The sequence below is a fragment of the Rhineura floridana genome, chromosome 11, assembly GCF_030035675.1.
Source record: "Rhineura floridana isolate rRhiFlo1 chromosome 11, rRhiFlo1.hap2, whole genome shotgun sequence".
Classification (NCBI taxonomy): domain Eukaryota; kingdom Metazoa; phylum Chordata; class Lepidosauria; order Squamata; family Rhineuridae; genus Rhineura; species Rhineura floridana.
Window position 1 is genome coordinate 4,397,184 of NC_084490.1, and position 23,857 is coordinate 4,421,040.

Genomic DNA, 23,857 nt, shown 5'->3' on the forward strand with positions numbered 1-23,857 from the left:
TGGAGATGACAGAAGAGGTGGGACCTGTTAACCAAATATTAACAGTGCATAGTGCATGACAAGGCAGATATTGCAGTTGTCTTATCAGAAAGTAATGAAGTGCGATTGCTAGATAATACCTCCAGAGTCAATATTTTATGCCACCTCCTGCCGCCCCTTCCTCATTCAGCCCCCTCCCTCTCTGCTTTAAGCATAAACGCTTTCAAAGTGAAGGACTTGCCAGAAAAAGAGTAATTGGAGTTGTGCTTAATGGGACCTGGGGGAACCAGGGTTCAAATCCTGGCTGAGCCATGAAACTCGCTGAATGTGAATGAGCCCGTCACCGTCTCTCAGCCCAACCTACCTCACAGGGTTGTTGTGAGGATAAAATTGGGAGGGGAGAAGAAACATGTTTGTACATCACCCTGAGCTCCTTGCAGGAAAGGTGAGATGTAAATGTAATCATAAAGACCACTCTTCTTTTAGGATGGCTGCTCTAATGTAATTTGTTGCAATGTGATTGTTTTGTAATTGTTGAAATTATCTATTATTTTGTTTTCTTTTCTGTTTCAAACTTTTCTGGGCTGCTTTGAGGACCTTTTGGATGAAAAGCAGCGTAATGGTAAACTTTACCTTACCTGACCATTTCATGAGAGAGCCTAATATGCCAGTGGTGGGGCTAAACTCTGTTGGGCCCCAGCATGAAGTGAGCCCCCTGCATTGAAGGGAAACCTCTTGGGTGTGAACAAAACAAGACAGAAATTGTGATGCCCTTTGAATATTGCAAGACTTTGCACTGAACGTGTGCTAGGCACTGTACTGAAATGTTGTGAGTGACCCTGCCTAGTAAACCGCACAGTAGGGAGTAGAGGTGAGGACCCCTTGGGGGCAGGCTTTTCTGTCTGGCCCTCAGGACTCCACAGGCCACCCTCTCCTTGAATGCTTTGGCCTGCCTGGAATATGCGTTTGAATTAGTATGATGGCTCTTCCTTCTCTTGGTAGAGGATGGAGAGATGCCCACTTGTGTATAGAAACCTCTGGCTTTTGTGTTGGTGGAACTATGCAAAAGTGAGACCCGCTTTTGCCTCTGGCTCTGCGCAGCGCAGGTATGCCACTCTCCAAAAGGTCCCCCTCTTGGTAGAGGGCGAGGAGGTCCTGGCAAAGAAAAGCCAGAACAGAGTCGGGAGGGTCGGAACTCAGTAGGACCAGGTGATTCAGGGAGCGCTATTGATTAATGTGCGCGCCTGGCTTTAAATAACATAGCAAGCGACCCCCCGGCGCCTAGAAATAGTCACTTCGTCCTGGCTCCAAGCGTCGGTCTTCCGGCCCGCGAGTGGCATGCACACGGTCCCTTAATGAATAGTGATTATGCAGTCGGAACTCTGGCGGCTCATTGGCCCAGCCAGCCAGCCAATAAGGGCCTCCCAGGGCCTGCTGGTAGCAGCGCCACGGTACACGTGCCGGGCGTGTAATGGGGTTGCTGACATCACTGGGTTCTGGCCGCGGCTGTTCCGCCTGCTTGCCTAGTTATACAATGGGCTGCTCTTCCGCCTTTCTAGTAAGTGCCAGATGCTGTTGAGAAGGGACGCCTAACCGGGCTCTGCTGTGCACAGCGCCGCCTCGTCACCGCCTGGCCGCCTGCCTGCCGCGCGCCCCACTCTGCTTTCGAGGGGGGGGGGCGCGACCAGAGGATGTATTTGGTCAGCGACGGGCTCGGCAGGGGCTGGTCGAGGGTAGCAGAACAGTTCTCCCCGTCGCAGGCTTGCGTTGGCTAATAGCTCCAGAGACGCAAGGACCTCCTGGCTGGTGCCGCTGCTGGTGAGTTAACCCCAAAGGTGGGCTGTCCCTGCCTCTGGCCCCCCTGGCCTGGGTTCCGGCTTTCGCGCAGGGGCTCCCCCTCCCGCCCTGCCTGGCTTGCCAAAGCTAGGCGCCGCTGCTGCTCGCGCTCCCTCCCTCCTCCCTGCCTGTGCTGTCGTCACGTCACGTGCGCCAGTTTGGGAACAGAATGTTCTGTTCTGAAAGAAGCTTCGTAACCCGGCGGCGGGGGCGGGGGAGGGAAGAGGAACTCGGCCGCACACACTCGGGCATGTGCTGGAGGCAGAAGGAGTGTCGTTCTCGCTCGTTCTGCAAAGGAGAGGATCGCTGGGCAACTTTTTTGGGAGGGTGCGCTGGGACAGCCTGGCTGGGTGACGGTGCCTGTGCGCTCGCTTGCCTGCCTGCCTTCCGGCTGCAGAGAGGGACCTGAGGAAGGGCAGCGCGCTCGGACGGATTTCTAGCCCGCAGAGGAGGAGTGTGTGCGGCGGCGGAGAGAAGGGGGGGTCGGAAGGAGCTGCTCTTGTTTGAGTCGCTTGGGGGTGATCCTGCCTGCTGTTTTCTCAGTAAATGGAATCCGCAATGCAGAGGAGTAATCCCGTGGGGCCAAACTGTAAGCCAGCGGTTCGAACTGTTTTTCCTTTTGCGTGGGAAATAAGGGAAAGAGGGCGAGAGGGTGGGGGGAGGGTGGAAGGAGGAAATGGGTACCGGATCCCTTTGCACCAGGGGGGACAGGGACGTGGGGCACCACGAGCTAATATTCACGGGCGGGACTGGCGCTTTGGTTTTGCGCCTGCTGATGTGCCTTTTCAGTGTCGGAGCCCTGAATCCCAATCGCTGCTCAGTTTAGGAGGGGCTGCGAGGTCCTGGGGCTCGGAGGGGGCGTGGCTTCTCTGTTGCCACTTCCCCTCCCTCCTTGTCTCGGACCTCTGTAGTTTATTTTGGTATGCAGGATCTCTTGCCTCTTAGAATTGGCAAGCTCAGCTATATGCACTTCTTTATCCCTCAGCCAGCCTGCCTCTGCTTACAGTAGGCTTTATTTTCAGTGGGTTGTCTAGCCGCTAGGGGGTTCCGGGCATTTTTTTCTCTTTTTTTGCATGAACCATACTGTGCAAACCTTGCAGGCTGTGGTTTATTGATTTGGACATCACGGTCAAACCATGGTTTGGCTTTGCAAAGTGTGGATTGGCATGAGACCCAAACCAAGCCCACAGTGGTGACATCTTCAGAGATGTTTGCCTCCCCAATTCTCATTTCCTATTAATAGCCAAAAAAACCCTTTATTTACTAACTAGCATATCAGAGGCCTAATTTTTTTTAAAAAAACTTGACTTCCTCAAGTTATTGCCATGTACAATCTTGTTACTTTTAAGACACTTGGGATAGAAAAGCCACTAAGACTGCAATCCAGTACATACTTACCTCAGAGTAAGTCTTATTGAATCCATTGGAGCTTGCTTCTGAGTAGACGTAGATATGATTGCAGCCTCAGGGTTTGTTTTTCTAACCTCTTCAGATCCATGCTTTTTTGGCAGAGGTCTCTTGGCTTGCCTAGTTGCTAACCATTTCACAGGCTCCTCCCTCTTGTGCTTTTTAAAGAGCAGCTTCTTCTGCATTCATTAGCAGCGGGTAACAATTATCTCTTTCTTTTGAAAAAGCTTTTCTTGCTGAGTTTTTGTGTCTGTTAAAAGGCACAGAACCTGACCAAACTCGCTGCTTTCCTTGTAAATGGCAATGCAGTATTTTTTAATTCTTTTTTGGAAAGTGGGAATAGGAGGGAAGCAAAGACATGGCTCTGCGACACAGATATATATATATATATAAATTTACATGTATTAAAAAGGAGAGATCTGCAGTACCTAAAGTTTGGTATGAACTTCCAAAGCAGTCTTTTGCCCCTGAAAACTTATACCCTTTGTCTCAAACTGAAAACAGTAATCCACTCACTTCCACCTCAGTTCAAGAGCCTTGCGCATCTACTGATGTCCCATGGGGCTGTGTTTCAAGTAAATGTGTTTTGTTTCAAGGTGTTAAATGCTGAATGCAAACATTGCACATTTAAGCTCCTGACGGATAAGTATACTTAAATTCAAAGCCTAACTCCCTACTCACGTTTTTGGGGTCTGCTCATGGTATGTGAGCTTGCATGGTTTCACAGAATTCTTTATCAGGCAGGACCAGAGAGCTCTGTGACACTCAAAATGTGTCATTTAATCTATATCAGCCTTCTCCAACCTGGTGACCTCTGGATGTTTTGGGCTACCAGTCCCATCAGACCCGGCCACTAAGGTTATGTGCTGGCTGGGGCAGATGGGAATTGTAGTCAAAAAGATCTGGAGGATACCAGGTTGGGGGATGCTGACATGTGTTGTCATCTCCTCTTTTTGATGTTCATTGAGGCCCAACGTGGGAATTCTGAATCACCTTTCCTTAGCACACCTACCTGTAACCAAGTAACTGCAATTTCAGTGGGAATTTCGTTGTTTTGAAATCTGTGGGATGTAAAGCTGTGACTTTGAGTACCGCTACTTAAAAATAAGACGTGGTATAGCACATAGCAAACTTAATGAATTTCTTTTTAAAAGTGCACACGAAAGGAGGGAGCCCGCACTGGAGCAAACTCTCGCCCGTTTTGTAATCTTCCAACATTTGGTTTATTCATCTGCCAGGACCCTGACCTGTTTCTATGGTCACCCTGTGGGTGAATTTTTTTTTCTCTTGAGAGTGCCCCCCCCCTGTCCTTGTTGCTAGGGCAGCACAGAATCCAGGTCCCAGGTTCTGGCAGATGAATAAACAAATAGTACCGCTTTTTAAAAATAGAATGGCTTTTTTTTTCTTTAAAAATAGTTTTCTCCATCCGTGGGTTGCTGATTAAAGCATTGGTCTACACATTAGTGGAGATGGTGGGAGACGGAGATTAGAGCTTGTCTTTAAAACAGAAGCCTCAGCGTAGGTTTATCGAGGTGAAGTTTGTGGGGTGGGTGGATGGGATCTCCCCTTACAGCGGGGAAGTAGCTTTGTCATAAATGCTTTCTCATAAACAAGAGGCTGTTCCGTTTTTAAGATTAAAAATAGTAAGCATCCAAATTAGAAGATCTAAATATAATCTGGCTAAAAGACATTCACCATTCTGGCAAATGGACCTTTCTGAGGGATGGAAGCTTGTGACACCTTGGGGAAGGGGAGGAGATTAAAAAAACGATAGCCCCTGCATCTCTGTGGCTTAAACACACACACACAACATTTATGTGCAATTAAATACCTGCCACTGCTTACTGAACTAAAAAAACCTGGCTCTGCTGCAGAGAGAAGGGGGAGGGAGGGAAGCTGTATGGCAGGCCCTGGTTGCTATGACAACCCCTTTTAAATGTTTCCAGGGTAGCCAGATTGTATCTGGATGTTCTGCCCAGGTAGCGTAGCTAAACAAATCTTTCAAAATGTTTGATTTTAAAATAAAGTAATTTTTAAAGTAGTGCTAGTTGTTTTATTTTTCTTGCAACCAGTTGCCAAAGTTTAGAGCTTGGCGTGTTCTTGTTTTGTTTTGGTGAGGCGCCTGTATCTTGGAAGAGCGGGAGTGGGATGAATTCAACAGGTGCAGCTTTTCCCCAGCATGAAAACAACAGCAATGGGGGAAAGCACCGGCTGTTGAATTCCTGCCTGCTCCACAAAGGCACAGGGTGGCCTCTGCCAGGGAAAACACACCCACCTATGCTTCCGAGGGTAGGTGTCTGTGGTATGTTAAATGTTTGCATCTACGTAAAATGCAGATCAGTAGACTTCACTACCCTGTTGCCTTCCCCATGTTTTGCCCTCCACTCCCATCAGCACCAGCCAACATGGCCGTATAATGCTGGGGCTGATGGAAGCACAGCCCTGCTGGCCTAGCTGATGGGGATGCATGCACAGACGCTCCACTTTCTCCTGCGTTTCTTTAGTTGAAAGATTTGGGGGAATGAAGGGGCCATGGAAATAATTTGGTGAGAGGGTTTGCACATAATCAAAGCTGGCTAAATTATGGTAGTGGATCCTGAAACGTTTGCTAACCCAAAATAGTACTAAGACAGCATGGGCTAATGGCTAACTTGCTGGATGTTTCTCTGTAATGTCCTCCTTATTTCTCTGGGCACTGTGTGCGTGTGTCTGTAATTTTTCTCAGTCTCTTTCCCTGCCCTCCATGCACTTTCTGGAGTTAAGGATTAGTGAAGAAACACAAACACAAGAAATAGATTCCAGACACATTTGTAGTTTCCAGTCCCCGGGAAAGGAGAAACATTTGATGGTGGAAGAGTTCTCTGAAACAGTTTTGTTTCTTCTTCACTATTAAGGTTAAAACAAAAATAATGCCAAGATTAGTTATGGGAGATTAACCCTTCAATAAATTCCATCCATTGTTTTTGGTGTGGGTGTTGATATAGCACCGTCAATGTGCCGGATGTTTTACAGGGAAGAAAAGACAAACCCATCAGGCAAGCAAAGGAATCCCTGCCCCCAAGAGTTTCCAATCTATCGATGCTTTTTCTGAGACCACTTGGCTAGCTTCAGGAAAGAGGAAGGATTTAGAAGTTGGGTTGTCTGCATGTGGCCAAATGCAGCTTGTTCCCTTTTCGGGGGTACTGCCCTCTGCCACCTCTTCAAAGTCTTGTGTGAATTACTATTTTTTTTTCCCAATGGCCCAAAATGAATTTTTGGCTTTCCGTGCATGGCAGATGTTTGCTACTCTTGATTTTGTCGGAAAGGAGGGGCGCTACGTGTCTTGGCTGTCCTCCTATTTCTGCCTGGGCTTCGTTCTGACTGTTTTATTTATTTATTTCTCCGCTGAACTTTTATTTGCAGAAGGCAGCGTTAGTGTAAGGCGGCGCTGCACTGCTAAAGAGCCGTGACAGAGCCCCCAGGCGGTGGTTAGCTGGAGGTTCCCTTGATGCCCACAAAGGCACCCCCTATGTTGCTTTGATCTGCTGACCTTATGAGAGGAGGTGGGGGGAGGGAGAGGAACGAAGCTTTGGGATTGGGAAGAACAAGCAAGGCTTTGGACTTCCAGATAGAAAGGAGAGAGTTAGCTCTGAAGGGTAAGACCAGGAGGGATGAACACACATCTTTTAGGAGTGCTAGCCAGGAGGGGAGGGCCTGTAACATTTTAGAGCATCTTCCCTGGCTCCAAGAGGACTGAGGTGCAGAGCTGCCTAGTTTATATATGACAGCAGAAGAGGGCTTGGTGAAGAGATCCCACTAGTGGGGGTTCCATGGGGAGGCGAAGTTGTCATGAAGGGTGATCAGTCTAGGAAGGGCGGTCTTGTATATCCACCTCGGTATAGAGGAGTCGCTCACCATCCACTTCTCTAATCTTGGCCTTGGAGAGGGTTGCTGATAGCATCTTGGGCATAGTACTGAATCCAGACTGCTTGCTGATGAATCTGTTTTATCAACACTTCGTTTTTTTCTGCTGTTGTAGGTGCTGCATAAGACTCTCTCGACTCCAGTTGAATCCTTCCGGCAAGACACGAGCCAATGAGATCTCCTCTTCGACCAAAACTTTCCTTTCCTTTTGGGGAAAAAAAGCATCATTGCTGCTTTAGCAGCCATGGAAGTCCCTCCCTTTTTCTCGCCGCGTGATCCGGTTCCTCACGGAGTTGTCCATGTCCCAGAACCAGTCATGAGTACCGGCTGCGAACCTGGGCAGAACCCTTTTGAGGGTGGTGGTGGAGGAGGAGGTGGTAATGGAGGTGGCAGAACCCCCCGGAGAGCCAGACCCCAGCGAGGGGGGGAAGCCCAGGGCCAAGCCAGTGACGACATGGATGTCAACAGCAACGGCTCCAGCGGCAATGAGTCGCATGGCGACTCCCACAGCAGTTCCCGCAGCAGCAGAAATGGCAAAGACTCGGCCCTGCTGGAAACCACCGAAAGCAACAAGAGGTATGGGATCGGGGGTGCAGATGTGTGGAGCCGGCCTCCTTCAGGCACTTTGCTCTCACCCCTCAGCAGTCCTGTCTTTTAGAGGAGAGCTTTTAAAAGTGTGGTGTTGTGAGGCTGTGTTCGAATCTTACCAACTGTAGTTAAGACCGAACAGTTGGCTCAGCTGCCGGGGCATGCGTTCCTGCCTCAGTTTCCCCTCCCATAGTGGACAACCGCTCAACTGTTTATTTGCATATGGTAAGGTGGCGAGCGTTGTGTCTGGAGTTAACCGTGGTCTCTTTGGGGGACTAATTTAGGTTAGTCTGTTAGTCTGCAAGCTTTTGGGTTTCACTGAATGTTTTTGGGGGCTTCCCACGTGGGCTCAGCAAATCCTCATGTCCTACGTCTCTCTCTGCAGCTCCAACTCCCAGACCCCGTCTCCTCCGAGCAGCTCGGTTGCCTACAGCCTTCTTAGCGAAAGTTCTGAGCAGGACAACCCCTCGACCAGCGGCTGCAGGTGAGTGGGGGCTGGGCAGGAGGGGCAAACCAAGGCTGAGAGGGCGACTGCCGATGTGGGGGGAAAGTCCAGTCAGTGCTGGAAAGTCGACAACTGAAATGGTTGGGGTGTGAGGAAGTGCCACGGGGTGATATCCCCCCCCTCCAGTTTCTAAAAATGTTTACCCATTTCGGATGGCTCTGTCCCTTGCATTTAAATATCCGGAATAGATACATTGATGAAGAACGGGATGGAAAGAGGGAGCTTCTGTCACATGGAGGAAAAAATTAATTGGGGAATTTAAAAAAAAAGCTATTTTGCATGTATCCTTTTAGTCAAAAACTAGCATTTCTACTACTTTTTTTCCTTTTTAAATCTGGCCAACATATTTTGAGTTTGCTTTATGCCTTCTGCGTTAGGCCATTGGGAAAGTCAAATTTAGCCAGTCTGCGCAACCTCTCAAAGGGGCTTCTGCCTGCCATGGCAGTTGAGTTGACGTGCGTGCATGTGTTGCTTGTGCCATTGCAGCAGCGAACAGTCTGCCCGCTTGAAGACCCAAAAAGAGCTGATGAAGGCCCTGAAGGAGATGAAGATCCGGCTGCCCTCCGAGAAACGGAGCAAGGGGAAGTCGGGGACTCTGGCTACCCTTCAGTATGCCCTGTCCTGTATGAAACAGGTCCAAGGTAGGTATCTATGTTTTGCGTCAGCCCACAAAGCACAGACTTGCTTGCCAGGTGACAAAGTAGAGGTCCCATTTCTATCATCGCCTGTCCCCTGCGTCAGCCAGAAATTCCTGCCAAGGCTGTAGGATTAGCTCCTACATGGGCTCCTGCTGGGAGGAAGGGCGGGATATAAATCGAACAATAAATAAATAAATTAGCGAGGCCCAAATGGCTGTGGGCAGGTGCTTCTCTCTCAAGTCATGGCAATGGCATGACCAAGAGTGCATTAATTTCCATGGGGTTTACATAGTGAATTGAGCCCATGGGATGATGCATCTAGTTTTCTCCTCCAATAACGTGGGACGGGATGCACTGCTTGAGAATAAAGGTGGCTGTTAGGGCTCTTACTCTGCTGGCCCATGTGAGACAAGGACCTTTTGCCTTTGGATGCTCTGTGGATCTCCCATCAGTAAGTTCTTCTTGTTCCTTCCCGCTTTCCAGCCAGCCACGATTACTACCAGCAGTGGACCATTGACGACAGCCAGCCCTGCAATCTGGACATGTCTACGTACACAATTGAGGAGCTGGAAAACGTCACCTCGGAGTACACCCTCAAAAACCCTGTGAGTGTTCTGTCTTGCCCGCTGCTCCTTGAGCCTCCTTTTCTCTATTCCTGTTAGCACGGCCCCAGCCTGTAGCTGAGAAATGTTGGCTCTCATTAAATAAGCGCTCTTGGCTCTGCATCAGTATGGCTTCCTGGTGCGCGTTCACATGCGCTTCCTGGGTGTTTTCAGAACGGGCACTGCAACCCAACTGGGTGTTGCTAACTGAAACTCCTAACCAAGTCCCTGGTATCAGGGACCAAGGCTAACCACTGCAAGCATCCCCTCTTCATTAACTGAAGCCAGCCCAAAGGACTTGGGCCGTTCACAAGGAGCGATATTTCCCTCTTCAGTGTCTCAGCACCTGGTAATCCCAGATCTGCAGCTCTTGTCTCCCCCCACCCCAGTTAATTGTAGCCTTGGCTGATGTGAACAATCCCTTTACCTCCTCCTGGGATGGGAGGGCTACCTCCATAACACAGATTCCACTTCCTAACCCTAACCCCCCGGCTTTCCCTCTCGAAGGATACATTTGTGGTGGCTGTCTCTTTCACCACGGGGAAGATCATCTACATCTCGGACCAGGCAGCCTTCATCCTGCGTTGCAAGAAGGAGGTCTTCAAGGGGGCCAAGTTTGCAGAGTTCCTGGCGCCGCAAGATGTCAGCATCTTCTACGGATCCACAGCGCCATACCACTTGCCCTCCTGGAGCACCTGCACCTCTACCAGTAAGCTTTTTTTTTGTTTGGTCTGCTGGGGCTGATGGGAGCTGTGATCCAAAACATCTGGAGAGTCACCCAGTTGGCAAAGGCTGCTGTAGAGAAAGCAGCCGAGATTTTCATCTATATGGATCTTCCCATTCCAGGAAAGGGATATCTGCACCCTTACGGATGGGAACGCAGTTCTCTTCTGTCTATAGCCTTGAGAGCTTTTTTTGAAGCAACCTAAGAACTTAGATGTTATAAGGAGCTGTGAAAAGGACTCTTTTCAAGTTTGTACCAACTCATGGCTTCAGTTGCATCTCTCTCTCTTCCTCTTTCTCTCAGTAGCTGCCGCTGCCATGGATTACACCCAAGAGAAATCCGTCTTCTGTCGTATCAGGTGAGTTTTGCCTTCATAAGGGTTGGAAGCCTCTCTCGTGTCTTGAAGGTTGTTGCGAGGGCTAAGGATTTTAGTGGATGCTTAAACTTTTCCAGAAAAGATAAGTCAAGTTAGCAAAAAGGTGCAGAGAGAAGATGTCCTGAAGTCCATCTGGGGAGAAAGAAAACCCCTCCTCTCTAATCAGCTGGTGAGAGAAGGGGGCAGCCCCCTCCCCCAGGTGTGACAGTGGTGCTCTCTGAGCTGGGGAGGGAGGCTGGGTGGAGAGGGATACTGTGTCTGCAGGGTCCCCCTCTGGCCCCATGACTGTGGTGATGGTGGCTGCTCCCTCCTGGTCTCCTCTGGCCTCTGGTCTTATTGCAGGCATTTGTTTCTCAGCGGAGGCTACGAGAGTGGGCGCGAGCTGCGCTACTACCCCTTTTGGCTCACACCGTACTTGACCAAAGTGTGTGACTTGGACAGCGCCGAAGGACAGCCCTGCTGCCTGCTCATCGCTGAGCGCATCCACTCGGGTTACGAAGGTAAGGGTAGGGGCAGCAGGGGTGGCGGTTGGTCTCTCAGTCTCCGGCACTAGCAGAATGCATGACTCCCCAGCACCCCATTTCATTTTGCCACAGCGCTTGTGCTGGGAATCATTCCTAGCATTAGAATCGTGCCACTGCACTATCATTTCTGACCACAAGATGGCATGAGAGAACAAGCTGAGGGTGCCCCGGGGGCAGCAGGAGAAAGAGGACCTTTCTTGTGCTTTTCCTGTTCCTGGGAAGGAGGCTCTGTTTCCTGTTGCTTCAACACACAGCATCCTGAGTGCATTTTGATTTAACCCCCTCACCATCTGAGCAGGAGGAGAGGTGCATGCAGTTGCATTCATGGTTTTTTTTGCGTGCAAATTTCACCCCCCTCCTCCAGTTTCAGCAGGAGAACTGTGTGCTGAAATCGAGATCTGTCCCAACCCCATGGAAAGTGGGGGTGGGGGTGGAGTGGAGAGCAAAAGAGGTATGCCGCTTGAAGCACCTGACACAGCACTATGCAGACGCTCTGTCACTTAAGGATTTCCCCTTGTGCAATGGAATATTCTCCCTCCCCCCCTTGCATGCCCCCTAATTTTGTTTCGGGTTCTCCTCGCCCTCTGGAGTAGATTTGGGGAGTGCATGTGCGGAGAAGGGGGGAGGAAGTCCTGTTGCGCAAGTGGAAACCTTTGTGCTAGCGGGACCCCTTGGTTGAAAGCCACCCGTAACTGATTGACTAGAGCCGCACTGGGACTTGGGACAAAGGCCAACGAGAAGCAGGATAAAAATCCAAGCAGTTTTTTGAGCCACTTCCTAGGAGTGCATTCGGTTGCGGGTCCCAATTTTTTCCTCTTCTTGCATTGGACATGGGCTCGTGTATCGTTAAGATCAGGGCAGCAGGACGGAAATCGTTGTGTTGTGCGTGCAAAACGCCCAGATGTCATGAGCCAACCCTGGATTGTAACGCAAACAGGGATGCATTTGCCAGTTTTTTCCTGAAATGTACTTAATTGTTTGGCAAGCCTGATTAACTGAGGTCCTCAGCGGCCTTTTTATGGCCTGAGGGAGTATAGGAAGGCAAAGTGGAAAAACGGTGTTACAAGAAAAAAGACAAGTTTCACATTCCCTTAGGGCAAGGCATGTCGCTCCTCCTCAGAACGGCTTGCTCCAATTGTGCCTTGCTTTTCTCCTCAAGCTCCCAGAATCCCTCCTGATAAGAGAATTTTCACCACCAAACATACTCCCAGCTGCTTGTTTCAGGATGTGGATGAGCGGTAAGAAAATGGGGAATTAAAAAAAGGAGAGATGGAGGCCTACTTTGCTCTGCGTGTGTGTGTGCCTGGAAAGTGGTTCTTGTCTCCCCTACTGACTACTGTTGAGAGTAGAGAGAGACTTCTTCTCTGTAGGTGTCCCCTACTTGGGGTGGGGTAGGGGCTGCAGTGCTGAACAAGGACACCAAACTTCATGGGACCAGGACCTGCCCATCCATCGTCCTGGTGGGTGGGTCTTCCTGTGCCCAGATGAGGAGGGTTTGACTTGGGCCTTGCACTGCTGTAGTTTTATGTTCCTCTTGGTTTACAAGGAGGATCATTCCAGTTCTTCAGTCCTCATTTGATGACTATAATCTCTGCAGGGTCCAGCCCTTTTGCACTGACCGCTCACGATCACTCTCTGCAACCTTCTTTTTTTTTCAGAGCTGCCCCTCTGCTCGGCTACCTCCCCCAGGACCTCATTGGGACCCCCGTCCTTTTCTACTTGCACCCAGAGGACCGGCCTCTTATGCTGGCTATACACAAAAAGAGTGAGTAGAAAATGAAGGAGAGAACAGTGTTGGGAGAGTTTAAAATTTAAAAAATATATACATGTTTGGTTGAAGTTCTCATTGACAAATCTGCTGATTGAAGCTCTTAGATAAAGTCTGGGTGGGGCATCTTCTCAGCCTAAAGGGGCTGTGGCTGTAGCAGCTGCTCTGCTCTCATTTCCTCCTCCCCAGTTCTGCAGTATGGCAGCCAGCCCTTCGACCACTCACCCATCCGCTTCTGCGCTCGCAACGGTGAATACGTCACCATTGACACCAGCTGGTCCAGCTTCGTCAACCCCTGGAGCCGCAAAGTCTCCTTCGTCATGGGGAGGCATAAAGTGCGGATGTGAGTAGCTGGCTGCTTCCTCTCTGTGTGTGCGACGGGGACCGTTAGCTCATTTCTCTCCTCTTCAGTTTGTGTTTTATGTTTTAAAAGGAGAGGCTCGGGAATGAGAGGAGGAACAGCTTACAGATGTCAGGAGCAGACAGGGATACGTCTCGTTTATTGTAACAGCCTGCAAGGTTAATTTGGATTCCTGCACAGAGCAGGGGGCTGGAGTTGATGGCCTTATGGGCCCCTTCCAACTGTACGATTCTTAAGTGCTGTACGGAGAGCAGGAAGGGATGAAGTCCATATTGCTTAGGCGGGGCAGGGATGGACCAATCCACTGTGAGGGATGAGTGTGTGTGTGTATGTGTGTGTGTGATGCTTAAGGTGCAAGGTGGGGCTGGGACAGTTGAAGGACAGCCTTGCTGAGGATGTGGAACTTGGAGGGAGAAGCCAGTGGCTGGATGGAAGAGAATGAGGGTGGAGGGGAGTGGGAGGAAGAGACTGTGTAGCTTAGTGGTACAAGCACATGCTTTGCCTGGCAGCAGGCTGGAGGCTCAGTCCCTTGGGCTTCCAATGGTAATGCTGGGAATACAGGCCTTTGGAGAGATGCTGCTGGCCAGAGTCAGTGGCACCATTCTGGAACACAGGGAGCTCCTTTATCCGGAGTCGGGCCTAACTTGGAGATGCCGTTGAGGATTGAACCTGGGACCTTCTGCATGCAAAACATGCTCTGCCACTGAGTTATGGCCTTCTCCCTCGATGGACCAGTTGTCTGACTCTGTATCAGGGCAGGCTTCTCCTGAGGCAAAGAAAGGAGATGGTCGATAAGCATGTGCAGAGCTGAGGGAGGCTGAAAGCAGTGGAGGGTGTGTCTGTGTGAGAGAGAGAGACTTCCTCCTCTCTCAGTTCTGTGTTTTCTCCCACTGCCCCATAATCTAGAGGGGAGTGGACTGCAGTTGCCAGAAATGGCGAGATGCTGCTGCTGGCCATTGGACCGTGGGGAAAGGGGGCAGAGGGGGGCCTCAGGTCAGCCTCTCCTGGGGAGGAGTGGGAAGTGGACTGATTATAGCCAAGGCGATGCTTGGTAATGGAAGGAGAAGAGGGGGACTCTGGGAAAAGGGGAGTGGCCTTGTGGTCAGGCTAAGGGTGGAAGTTCCCCGCCTCTGGAGAGAAGCCCACAACCCACCCACCCTGTTTTCTTCTCTCCAGGGGCCCCCTCAACGAGGACGTCTTCACAGCCCCCAAAGTGCAGAAGGTGAAGCCCGTGGAACTGGACATCCAGGAGCTGTCGGAGCAGATCCACCAGCTCCTGCTACAGGTGAGGAGATCCCTCTCCCATCCTGCCCCCAGTTTTTCCTCCCCCCCCCTTGTCCGCATCCTAACCCTGTGCGTTCCTCCCCCTCTGCAGCCGGTGCACAGCAATGGCTCTGTGGGCCTCTGTAGCATGGGCAGCAACGCTTCCCACAAGCAGCTCCTGAGCATCGCCTCATCCAGCGACAGCAACGGCATCCCCAATGAGGAGGCCCAGGCCGTGCGGCCAGTGAGTGTGGAAATGCTTTTTTTTGGGGGGGAGGGTTCGCAGTATGGGGTTCCTTCATGGAAGAGTCGTGAGAGGTTTGGGGTCTTGGATCCATCAGGCTTGGTTTCTCACGTTACATCCATCTGGTAAATCTTTCTCTTTGCTCTGATCTGTAAAATGGGCGCAACGATGAAGACTCGCCTGGTAATTTTTGCACACCCCCTCAGAGAATTCAGGATGCTTATACCAAGGGGTAACACCTTGAAGACAGTCCCATGGAGAGGGCAACCTTCTCTAGGGCAACCTTCGCCAACCGGGTGCCCTCCGGATGCTTTGTACTACAGCTGCTGGGTTGGCTGGGGCTGATGGGAGTTGTAGTCCATACTGTTCTGGAGGGTACCAGGTTGGGGAAGGCTGCTGTAGAAAGAGTTGGGGGAAGCGTCTGGAGAGGGAGGAGCTTGTGGCTGCTCTGACTGTCCTTCCCCTTTGACCCCAGATGACGTTCCAGGAGATCTGCAAGGACGTGCACATGGTGAAGAACCAGGGCCAGCAGGTCTTCATCGAATCCCGAGTCAAACCCCAGCCTGCAAAGCATGCCCGGCCAGGTGAACTTGTCAGCAGGCCTGGTGCGGCCATTCCCTCCGGTGAAGCCTGGTGGCTCCGGTGTCAGTGAGGAATCCCCTCTGGATTTTAGTCCATGTGGAGGGGTCCCAGGGGCCTTCTGTGTCCTGCTGGCTGTTGTGGGTTTAGCCAATGGACTTTTGGGTTTTCCCTTTGGCGTGGTACATTTCTAGCATTTTGGAGGGGGATTCTGCTGGCAGTGCCTGTCGGGTTGTGACAGGTGGGTCTCCGGCATGCGGCCTGGGTGAGAGCAAGGCTTTCTCTCCGCCTCCTCCTCCTCCTGTGGGTCTACACAGGTGGTAACCCGCTTTCTCTCCTCTTTCTAGTTGTGGAAGCGCCCGTCACTCGCAGCGTGCAGCCTCTGGAGACCCTGAGGGGCTTGGAGAGGAGGCCGGCAAAGGTCGCCACCTCTGAGGAATCTGTCAGGAAGGAGCCCTCCAACTATTCTTACCAGCAGATCAACTGCCTGGATGGCATCATAAGGTGAGGAGGGCCTGAGGGGAGTTTCTGGTAAATATTCCACAGCTGTGAAAGGGCAACATACACAAGGCAACATATATTCTTGTCACTGAAAACTTGTTTCCAAGTTTGCGTATTTCCTTCTCCCTCTCAATCCCTTTTCCTTTTCTGTTGTGTCTTTTTACATTGTAAACCTGAGAACAGAGATCTGTAGGCTTCTCTGAGGCCTTTTTGGCTGAATAATGTTTTAAAAAACTAAAAAGCAAATTAAATGGAATAGCTGAATCTTCAGATTTGGTTCAGCACCAGATTGGGAAGTGTTTCCTTGTAGGACTTGTTTGCTTTTCAGTTTTTTTTTTAAAAAAAACCCCAAAGCACAGCTTCTTAGGCTGCAGTCCTAACTCCACTTACCTAGGAGACTCGCTTCATTGAATTCAGCAGGATATCCTTCTGAGTGGACACGGTTAGGATTGCACTGCATTTGTTAAAGATGTAGAGTTGGTGAAATTATATTTTCCATTTCCCTCCCCCCATTTATGCTGGTGTAGCGACGTGCAACCTTTAAGGTTTCATAGAACTCTTCATATTCTTTTTTTGAGTGTTATCTGGTAAGTGTTCTGTGAAACTCTAAAGCTTGCTTACTTCGTATCTCCTGTAGTTTGAGACCAGCACAGCGGTGCCTTTTTTACACTAGCTACATATGGGGAGTTAGGGATAGAGTACTGAATCTCTCCCCAATCCAAAATAGCAGGTCTTTCATCTCTACTAATTTCCCTGCCTTGCATTTCTCCTCTCCCTCAGGTATCTGGAGAGTTACAATATCCCAAGCCGTGTGAAGCGAAAATGTGGCTCTTCCTCTTACACCACATCCTCCAATTCCGACGACGACAAGCAGAAAGCGGGCGAGGAGGTGGTCTCCCTAAGCAAAGGTGATTTCCCTCCCTGCTTCCTTTCCCCCCATCTTGCTCGAGATGTAGGCTTCCCCCCCTTCCCACCGGCTATACAGCGTTTGATGCCCCCCTGACCCTTCCCCGCTGCTGCTTCCTGCACAAGTTCAAGTTTGTCACCTCTCGTTTTGCCTGGAATTGTGGATATTGTTTTGCCGCTGAGGCTGTGTGGGGAGCTGGGAGGGAGAAGGGGCACTGCAGGTTGGGGGGCCTGTCCTGTAGGGAGTGTGTAGGGAGTTTGGCTTCCTCCTCCTCCTTGTTGGATGTGCTCTTGGTGTTGGGTGTCAGTCGGATGTGCTTTTTGATGCATTGGCGTTCTAGATCCCTTGTGATCTCAATCTCTCTCTTGTGGGGAGACACAGCCAGACTGAGCTTCAGCATCTTGATATCCTTTTGGCCATGCCGCTCGGGGATGCTTTGACCCCCCATAGCCCCCTTCCCTTTGCTCCCTGCTGCCTATCCTCCCTGCCTCTCTCCCCCCCGATGCTAACCCAATGTTGTCTCTTTGAACAGATGCTCCAGAGGAAATGCCGCCAACCCCCCTGGAGAGCCAGCCCCAGAGGGAAGCGCCGGAGATGGCGGCACCAGCTGCCGTGGTGGGAAACCCCATCACTCCGCTGGCCTTGCCTAACAAAGCCGAGAGCGTGGTCTCCGTGACCAGTCAGTGTAGCTTCAGCAGTACCACCGTCCACGTGGGAGACAAGAAGCCCCCCGAGTCTGGTATGGGAGGTGGATGCCATGTTTTTTGTGGTGGGGGGGCAAGGGTTGGGGGTGGGGAGAAATGGGGGGAGGAGGGCTGGGCTAGAGATGCCAGCCACTTGCTACCTGGGTCTGGCAGCGGGTTCAAAGCAGGCGAAAGGTGGGTTGCCCTTCACACAAGTGCAGGATTTTGGGACTCCTTGCCACTGGATGCTGCACTGGCTGTTCTGCGCATGTAGCTGTAAAGGAAGGCCTTCAGCCGTTGACGACCAGCTTAGAACCAAGATGCTCAAAAGCAGGAGATGCTCTTCCTCTTCCTCCTCTTCCTTGGAGCTTCCTCGGGTTTCCCAGTGCAGCCAGAAATGTGAGGGCTTGCTCAGCCGGTCCTAGGGGGATTTGAGCTGGGAAGGCAGACTTTCCGTCAAGACGTCCAGCTGTGGAAGATGCCAGTGGCTGGTTGCCAGAACAAAAAAAGTCTTGCTGTTGAGGGTGGCGAGCATTTGATTCCTGCCTTCAGCAGGAGTCTTGACTGCTCTTTCCTTCGCTTCTCATGCAGCCAATGGCTCTTTTCACAGCTAGCCCTTTAGTTTTGATTTTCGGTTGTCTGGTGCAGGAGTCATGCAGTGTTTCCAGGAGAGTAGCAGAAGGGCATTCTCTGGGGGAACCAACAGCTTCTTCAGACGTCTGCTGTCGCAGGCAGCCTCTTGTTAGGGCTCCTGGCTGCAATTTGACCAGGCAGCCATAGGTGGAACGCCGGGCTCCTTTTGCATCCAGAGTTTGGTGTCTGTCTGATCAGGGTTTCATCACCCACACTCTGCTGCCGCCTCTATCTGAGCTTGAGTTTCCCATCAATCTTGGGCAAGATTACTTGTCGTTGAACATCAGGGATAGCTGGGAGATGAGAGAGGCAGGCATTGACTCTGTAAGTCTCGTCTAGCCTTGAGCAGGGAGAATGTTCCCTCTCCATCTCCCTCCCACAATACGCCTCTTTAAATGTCTAGGAGGGTTCCTTGCAAGTTTCTCTGCAAAATGTGCAACACGTGGATAGGAGTTACTGTTGCGTGCTCCTGTTTTGTACGCATTCATCAACCAGTTGGAATACCTCACAATACTGCACTGGTTCGGTCAGCTTTCTTACCTTGCGTGGCAGATTGAGGGTGGAGGGTCAGGCGGAAAGGAGCCACTTCAACATTAACCTTCTAGCTCTCCCTTACCCCTCCAGCGGAAGTTGATAGCGTTATCCGCTTCTGGCCATGCCCTTCCTTTTGAAGTCTGGACTACTTCTTTTCGCCTCTGTGCTTGAAACAACTTTTGCCACCCCTGATGGCTCCTCAGGTGGTCTGGACTGATGCTTGGCATTTTCTGACAGGACAATAATCTCTAGGAGGAACAAACCTGCAAGTGTGTTTTCACACGATAAGCTGCTAGGAATGACTCTTGGATGAGCATTTGGGCATACCAAGTGGGAGAGGGTTATAAAATCTTTTAATGGCTAAATACTAAAATAGGCATTCCTGGAACCAGAACATGAGCCTTTCCTGGGCTCAGAAAAGTGGGAAACTGATCAGGCAGGCAGAACCCTATTTATGAGGCCAAGTTGCATTTTGTGCGTGCTGCATGCAAGCTTCCAAGTTACACAGGCCTCTTCTTCTGGCATACATATTCAAACTGTATTTATATATTTTCTCCTGAATAGTCATCTGCAACGTTCTATGTACGTGCTTGTGTAGATATATAGATAGGTGCTACTAGTGTTAAGCTAGTAAAACTGCACGGTTTTTAAACCAAAGAAGGTTTAACCAGGAACCATGTCTTAACAATCCTTTCTCCAAGATGACAAACTATCCGGAAATGTCTGTTCCCAAAAATCAAAATCTGCAGTTGCTTTTTTCTCTCCTCCTGACCTGCTTTGAGGGAAGAGAAGATTCTAACGTCCTTTCTCTCCTCCACGTTTGTTTCCTTAATGCATAGGAAGTTCAGATGAGAGCTTATTAATACTGTAGTCCCTGTGACCAGGAGCTCAGTTGGTGCTGTGGAGGATGAGATTAGACAGAGGCTCATTATGTGGGAGGGGACCTGTTCCCAGCATGCACTGGGGATGGTAGGTAAAGATGCTGTGTGTCGGGGAAGGTTTTAAAAAAAGATGAGAGGTAAAAATGTAAATATACTGCCTTCAGGTTGATTCTGACTCATGGTGATCCTCTGAGGCTGAGAGGCAGTGACTGGCCCAAGGTCACCCGGTGAGCTTCAGGGCTATGTGGGGATTTGAATCCTGGTCTCCCAGGTCATAGTCCATCACTCTAACCATTACACCACACTGGCTTATAAATGCTGAATACTTACGGAGTTGTGCTGGGGGGAAATGTGTTGAGAAGGCAACGGATGGGCTAACCTTGTTCTCTTCCTGTTTGGCCTTCCCCTTGCAGACATTGCCACGATGGAGGGGGCAGTGCCCAGTGCGACCCCCCCCGCCGCCCTTCCCAGCGTGACCCCCGACTGGGAGCAGCAGTACCGCAAGGTGGGGCTGACGAGGGAAGTCCTCTCCGTCCACACTCAGAAGGAGGAGCACGCCTTCCTCACCCGCTTCAAGGACCTCAGCCAGCTGCACATCTTCGACTCTTCCTCTGGGCTGAGCCAGGCAGAGCGAGGTGGGTCTGGCCGGGAGAGCGGGTGGGGTGGGGTGGGGTGTAGCGTTGCAGCGCCACCCCAAAGAAAGGCTCCCCTCGCCCTCATCCTCTCTCTGCCTCTGGTTCTGCAGAGCCCAAAGGTCCTCCTCGCCAGACTGCCCGGGGCCGAGGGCGCAGCAGGAAGTCTAAGGCCAAGCGCATCAAGCAGAACAAGTCCTTGGACAGCACCAGCTCCCCGCAGAGCGCCGCTTCCCTGCCCTGTGTGCCTCCGCCGGGCTCCTTCTCGTGGCCTCCCTCGGGCAGCTCCCAAGCCAGCATCCCTGCCCTGCCTTACCCGGCCGTCTTGCCCACCTACCAGATTCCCAGCTTTCCCCCTCGGCCAGCTGCACCCCCCAGCACCGAGCCCTCCCAGAGCACACTGGCTGCCGCCCGGTTCCCCACACCCCTGGTCAGCCCCATGATGGCGCTGGTCCTGCCCAACTACGTCTTCCCCCAGATGAACAACCCTACCCCCCCGCAATCCTACTTTCCCGCTGCCCCCGTCTTCCCCTTCATCCCTCGGCCAGCGAACACGCCGACCCCCATGCCCGAGGCAGGCATGCAGGCGCCCTCACGCTCCTCCACCCCGCACTCTTTGAGCCAGCTTGAGCGGGCCGAGTCGCCGCTCTTCGAGTCGCGCTGCAGCTCCCCGCTGCAGCTCAACCTGCTGCAGATGGAAGAGATGCCCAAGTTTTGTGACCGCCAAGAGGCAACTGGCAGCAGCCAAGCAGGGCCAGCCGGGGCCACCACCAACTGGGCTGGCGTGACAACCGGACAGGGGCTGGCAAAGGAACTCAGCACTCAGAAAGAAACGTGTATGGTAAGTTCCAGTGGCCCCCTTTTGCAAGGGACGGGAGGGGGCTCCTTTTCTTTCCTTGGGCCGCATCCTTTCTTTGGGATGGGAGGGCAGGCGCAGTTTTGCATCTAGGGGAGGAGGTGGCAGATCACTGGAAATTTCCAGACCTGCCTTGCTTTTGGCAAAGAAGCAGGTGTTGGTCGTCTCTGTGCTCTGGAGAGACCTGGAGACGCCCCCCCCCTCCAAAATCTTTAAGCATTTGATGATCAGCTTTTTAGCAGCCCTGGAAGATATTTGCCAAAAAAAGCCTTGAAAGGAGAGAGACAGACAGCGAGAGCGTGCCCAAAGGACGTGAGGAACGAGATGACACAGCCAGTGGGCGGGGCAGAGAGGGAGTCCCCGCCCTGGAAGTTGAAGGGGTTAAGGCAGGCCCAACGTCCCCTTTTCTGCCTCTCCCAAGGAGGAGCTCCTGCCAAGGGTTGCTCTTGTTCTCTGACTGTGGAGCAGAAGGTCCTGCCTGCTCAAAGGCTGAGAGGCCTAGAATTTCAAACGTTTACCTTTCAGATGGGATGAGGCTGGGGAAAGGAAACGAGCGTTCTTGGATCTCTGGTCCACTTTTCCCGCTGGCTGGCTTGCTCACTCACCTGTATGAGCCTCATCTCATTTCTCCGTTCCCTGCGCCTGCAGCTTCCCACACGAATTGGGGGGGGGTTGACTTTTATGGGGAAGGGCCAAAGCTCAGTAGCCAGAGCACCTGCTTTGCATGCAGAAGGTCCCGGGTTCAGTCCCTCATGGCATCTCCCGGTAGTGGTGCGAAGGTCCCCTGGCGGAAGCCCTGGAGAGCTACTACTGGCAACTGTGGCCTGTTGTGAGTTCGATCAGCTTCCTCCTCTTCTTGCAGAGCTCCCTGGCAGCCCATCCATGTGGCCAGCCGGATACTCCCAAATACAGGCAGAGTTGCAATGCCCAGCTGTCGTTTCTTTGCCCCCCAGCATCACGTAGCCCGAGGTGCTCGGTCAGCTTCTTTGCTGATGTGGCTAATAGGCATCCTTGTAGAGCTGTTGTGGTCTTCTTGTTTTGGCCTGCTCTGACCCTTTTGCTCCCCCTGACATCTTCTGTCCCTTGCAGGTGGAAGCTCACGACTCCTCCAACAATGACGCTCTTTCCGGCTCGAGTGACCTCCTGGACCTGCTGTTGCAGGAGGACTCACGCTCCGGCACAGGCTCGGCGGCCTCCGGTAGCGGCTCGGCGGCCTCCGGTAGTGGCTCGGCGGTCTCTGGCTCCATGGGCTCCGGCTCCAACGGGGGTAACACCTCCGCCAGCGGCACCAGTAAGTTCAACTCCTGAAATGTGGTCACTGTGGGTTTAATTGGGAGAGCTTTGAACAGCGATTGGTTTTCTTTGTGGCCGCCGAGGCCCCTTCCTCCTGAACTGCATTAGCAAAAGAGCCCTTTGCTGCTTGGCTTCCAAACTCCTGGAGTCTGAGCAGCAGGAGCAGGGTGGGATATTCCACTCTTCCCTCCACCCTGGGTGCATTCAGTGCTAGTTCCTGGGAGACGCAGGGCTGCTGAGCCACAGTGCCAAGTGAGGCTGAAGGCAGCAGGACCTCAGGGTTCCCCACCTGTCCCCAACGGGATAAATGGTGTCCCCCAGTGGCTGCGTCCTTAGCATGTACCTGGGTTGGGTTTGAGAACCATCGAGTGACATTGTGGCCGTATCAGAGGCCTGTTTTTTTCCTGGTCCGCCGTCTGCGCTGGCTGAAGCTCCTGGTGTTTGTGGGTGACTTGACCTGTTCCTCCTTTCTGCCTCCCCCCCCAGCAAGCAGCAAAAGCACCAGCACCAGCAAATACTTTGGCAGCATCGACTCCTCCGAGAATGACCTGCGAGGCAAGAAGCGCTCTGAGGTGGAAGACAACGAGCACTTCATCAAGTACGTCCTGCAAGACCCCATCTGGCTGCTGATGGCCAATACGGACGACAAGCTCATGATGACTTACCAGCTCCCGGACAGGTGAGGGAGACGATATGTGACCGGCGCCCCTGAGTCACGTCTCAGCATGGAGGTGCCAGGTGGGGACTAGCTCCAGTAGGCACTCCCATTGCCAGCCTTGGGCAGCCTGTTGTCTCCTGATCTGGAATCCCTTCATCCCAGATTGTGGGGTTGGTTGTCACCACCATGAGCCCATGGCAAGTTTGGGCTCCAGGGGAAGTCGCTCACAGGGCCGCTCCTTGAGGCCGGCTGACGCTAAATTTGCATGTACCCTGAGCTGTGCTGCAAAGAGGGATTCAGGAAGTGCCGAGTTTAAAATGGTCAAGACCTGATAGCATCTCTTGTTTTTGCTGTTCGGACTTAGGAATATGACTAAGTCGGGGCAGCCACTGTGTGGGGTCTCCGGGTCCTGCTGCACAACAGCTGTCTTCAGCCCCAGCCAGCGTGGCCAGTGCCCAGCGGTGCTGGGAGCTGCAGCCCAGCAGCATCTGAAGGCCACAATGAGGGCTGCTCCTGGACTAAATGAACCCTAATAAAAGAGAATTGTGTTTCTTCTCCCCCCCCCAAAAAAAAAGGGTAGTTGGAATACCGGGGGCAGGGGGAGGAGATAGCTGAAGCTTAGAGAGACAGCAATTCTCTCTTTTTAAATAGTCACTGGGGCCGTATTTCTCACTTCTGGCATCTGTTGGTCATCTGCCTCTGTCCCACTCTGTCGGTCTCCCCTTTGCAACCATTCTTGACCCATTTGCCTGCCTGGCCTCTACAGGGACATGGAGACTGTGTTGCAAGCGGATCGGGAAAAGCTGAAACAGATGCAGAAGCGGCAGCCGCGATTCACTGAGGAGCAGAAGAAGGAGCTGGCCGAAGTGCACTCCTGGGTCCAGAAGGGGATCTTGCCCAAACCGATCAACATCACGGTAAGCAGCAGGACGGGGTCGTCTTGGGCAAATGGGGAGCCCAGTGGGACTGCCTGCATGCCGTT

The 23,857-nt window shown here is 51.9% G+C and overlaps 1 protein-coding gene across 5 annotated transcripts in view; it reads left to right on the forward strand.

Moving 5' to 3' along the window:
• The window catches only part of PER1 (period circadian regulator 1), a 39,275-nt gene that overhangs the window by 11,229 nt on the left and 4,189 nt on the right, over positions 1-23,857 (forward strand). For 2 of the 5 annotated variants that reach the window (XM_061590797.1, XM_061590796.1), the window contains exons 2-22: positions 7,241-7,701; positions 8,099-8,197; positions 8,705-8,859; positions 9,340-9,461; positions 9,966-10,167; positions 10,486-10,540; positions 10,916-11,058; positions 12,242-12,320; positions 12,741-12,847; positions 13,040-13,193; positions 14,388-14,496; positions 14,587-14,718; positions 15,194-15,302; positions 15,645-15,801; positions 16,579-16,706; positions 17,238-17,444; positions 19,850-20,071; positions 20,182-20,909; positions 22,014-22,215; positions 22,704-22,896; positions 23,642-23,792. In XM_061590797.1, the coding sequence (XP_061446781.1) occupies positions 7,370-7,701; positions 8,099-8,197; positions 8,705-8,859; positions 9,340-9,461; positions 9,966-10,167; positions 10,486-10,540; positions 10,916-11,058; positions 12,242-12,320; positions 12,741-12,847; positions 13,040-13,193; positions 14,388-14,496; positions 14,587-14,718; positions 15,194-15,302; positions 15,645-15,801; positions 16,579-16,706; positions 17,238-17,444; positions 19,850-20,071; positions 20,182-20,909; positions 22,014-22,215; positions 22,704-22,896; positions 23,642-23,792 (3,786 nt within the window). In that variant the 5' untranslated portion in view covers positions 7,241-7,369. Of the gene's footprint in view, positions 1-1,458; positions 1,798-2,037; positions 2,405-7,240; positions 7,702-8,098; positions 8,198-8,704; positions 8,860-9,339; positions 9,462-9,965; positions 10,168-10,485; positions 10,541-10,915; positions 11,059-12,241; positions 12,321-12,740; positions 12,848-13,039; positions 13,194-14,387; positions 14,497-14,586; positions 14,719-15,193; positions 15,303-15,644; positions 15,802-16,578; positions 16,707-17,237; positions 17,445-19,849; positions 20,072-20,181; positions 20,910-22,013; positions 22,216-22,703; positions 22,897-23,641; positions 23,793-23,857 lie in introns of those variants that run through there. The other 3 variants (XM_061590794.1, XM_061590798.1, XM_061590795.1) reach the window with 3 other exon arrangements.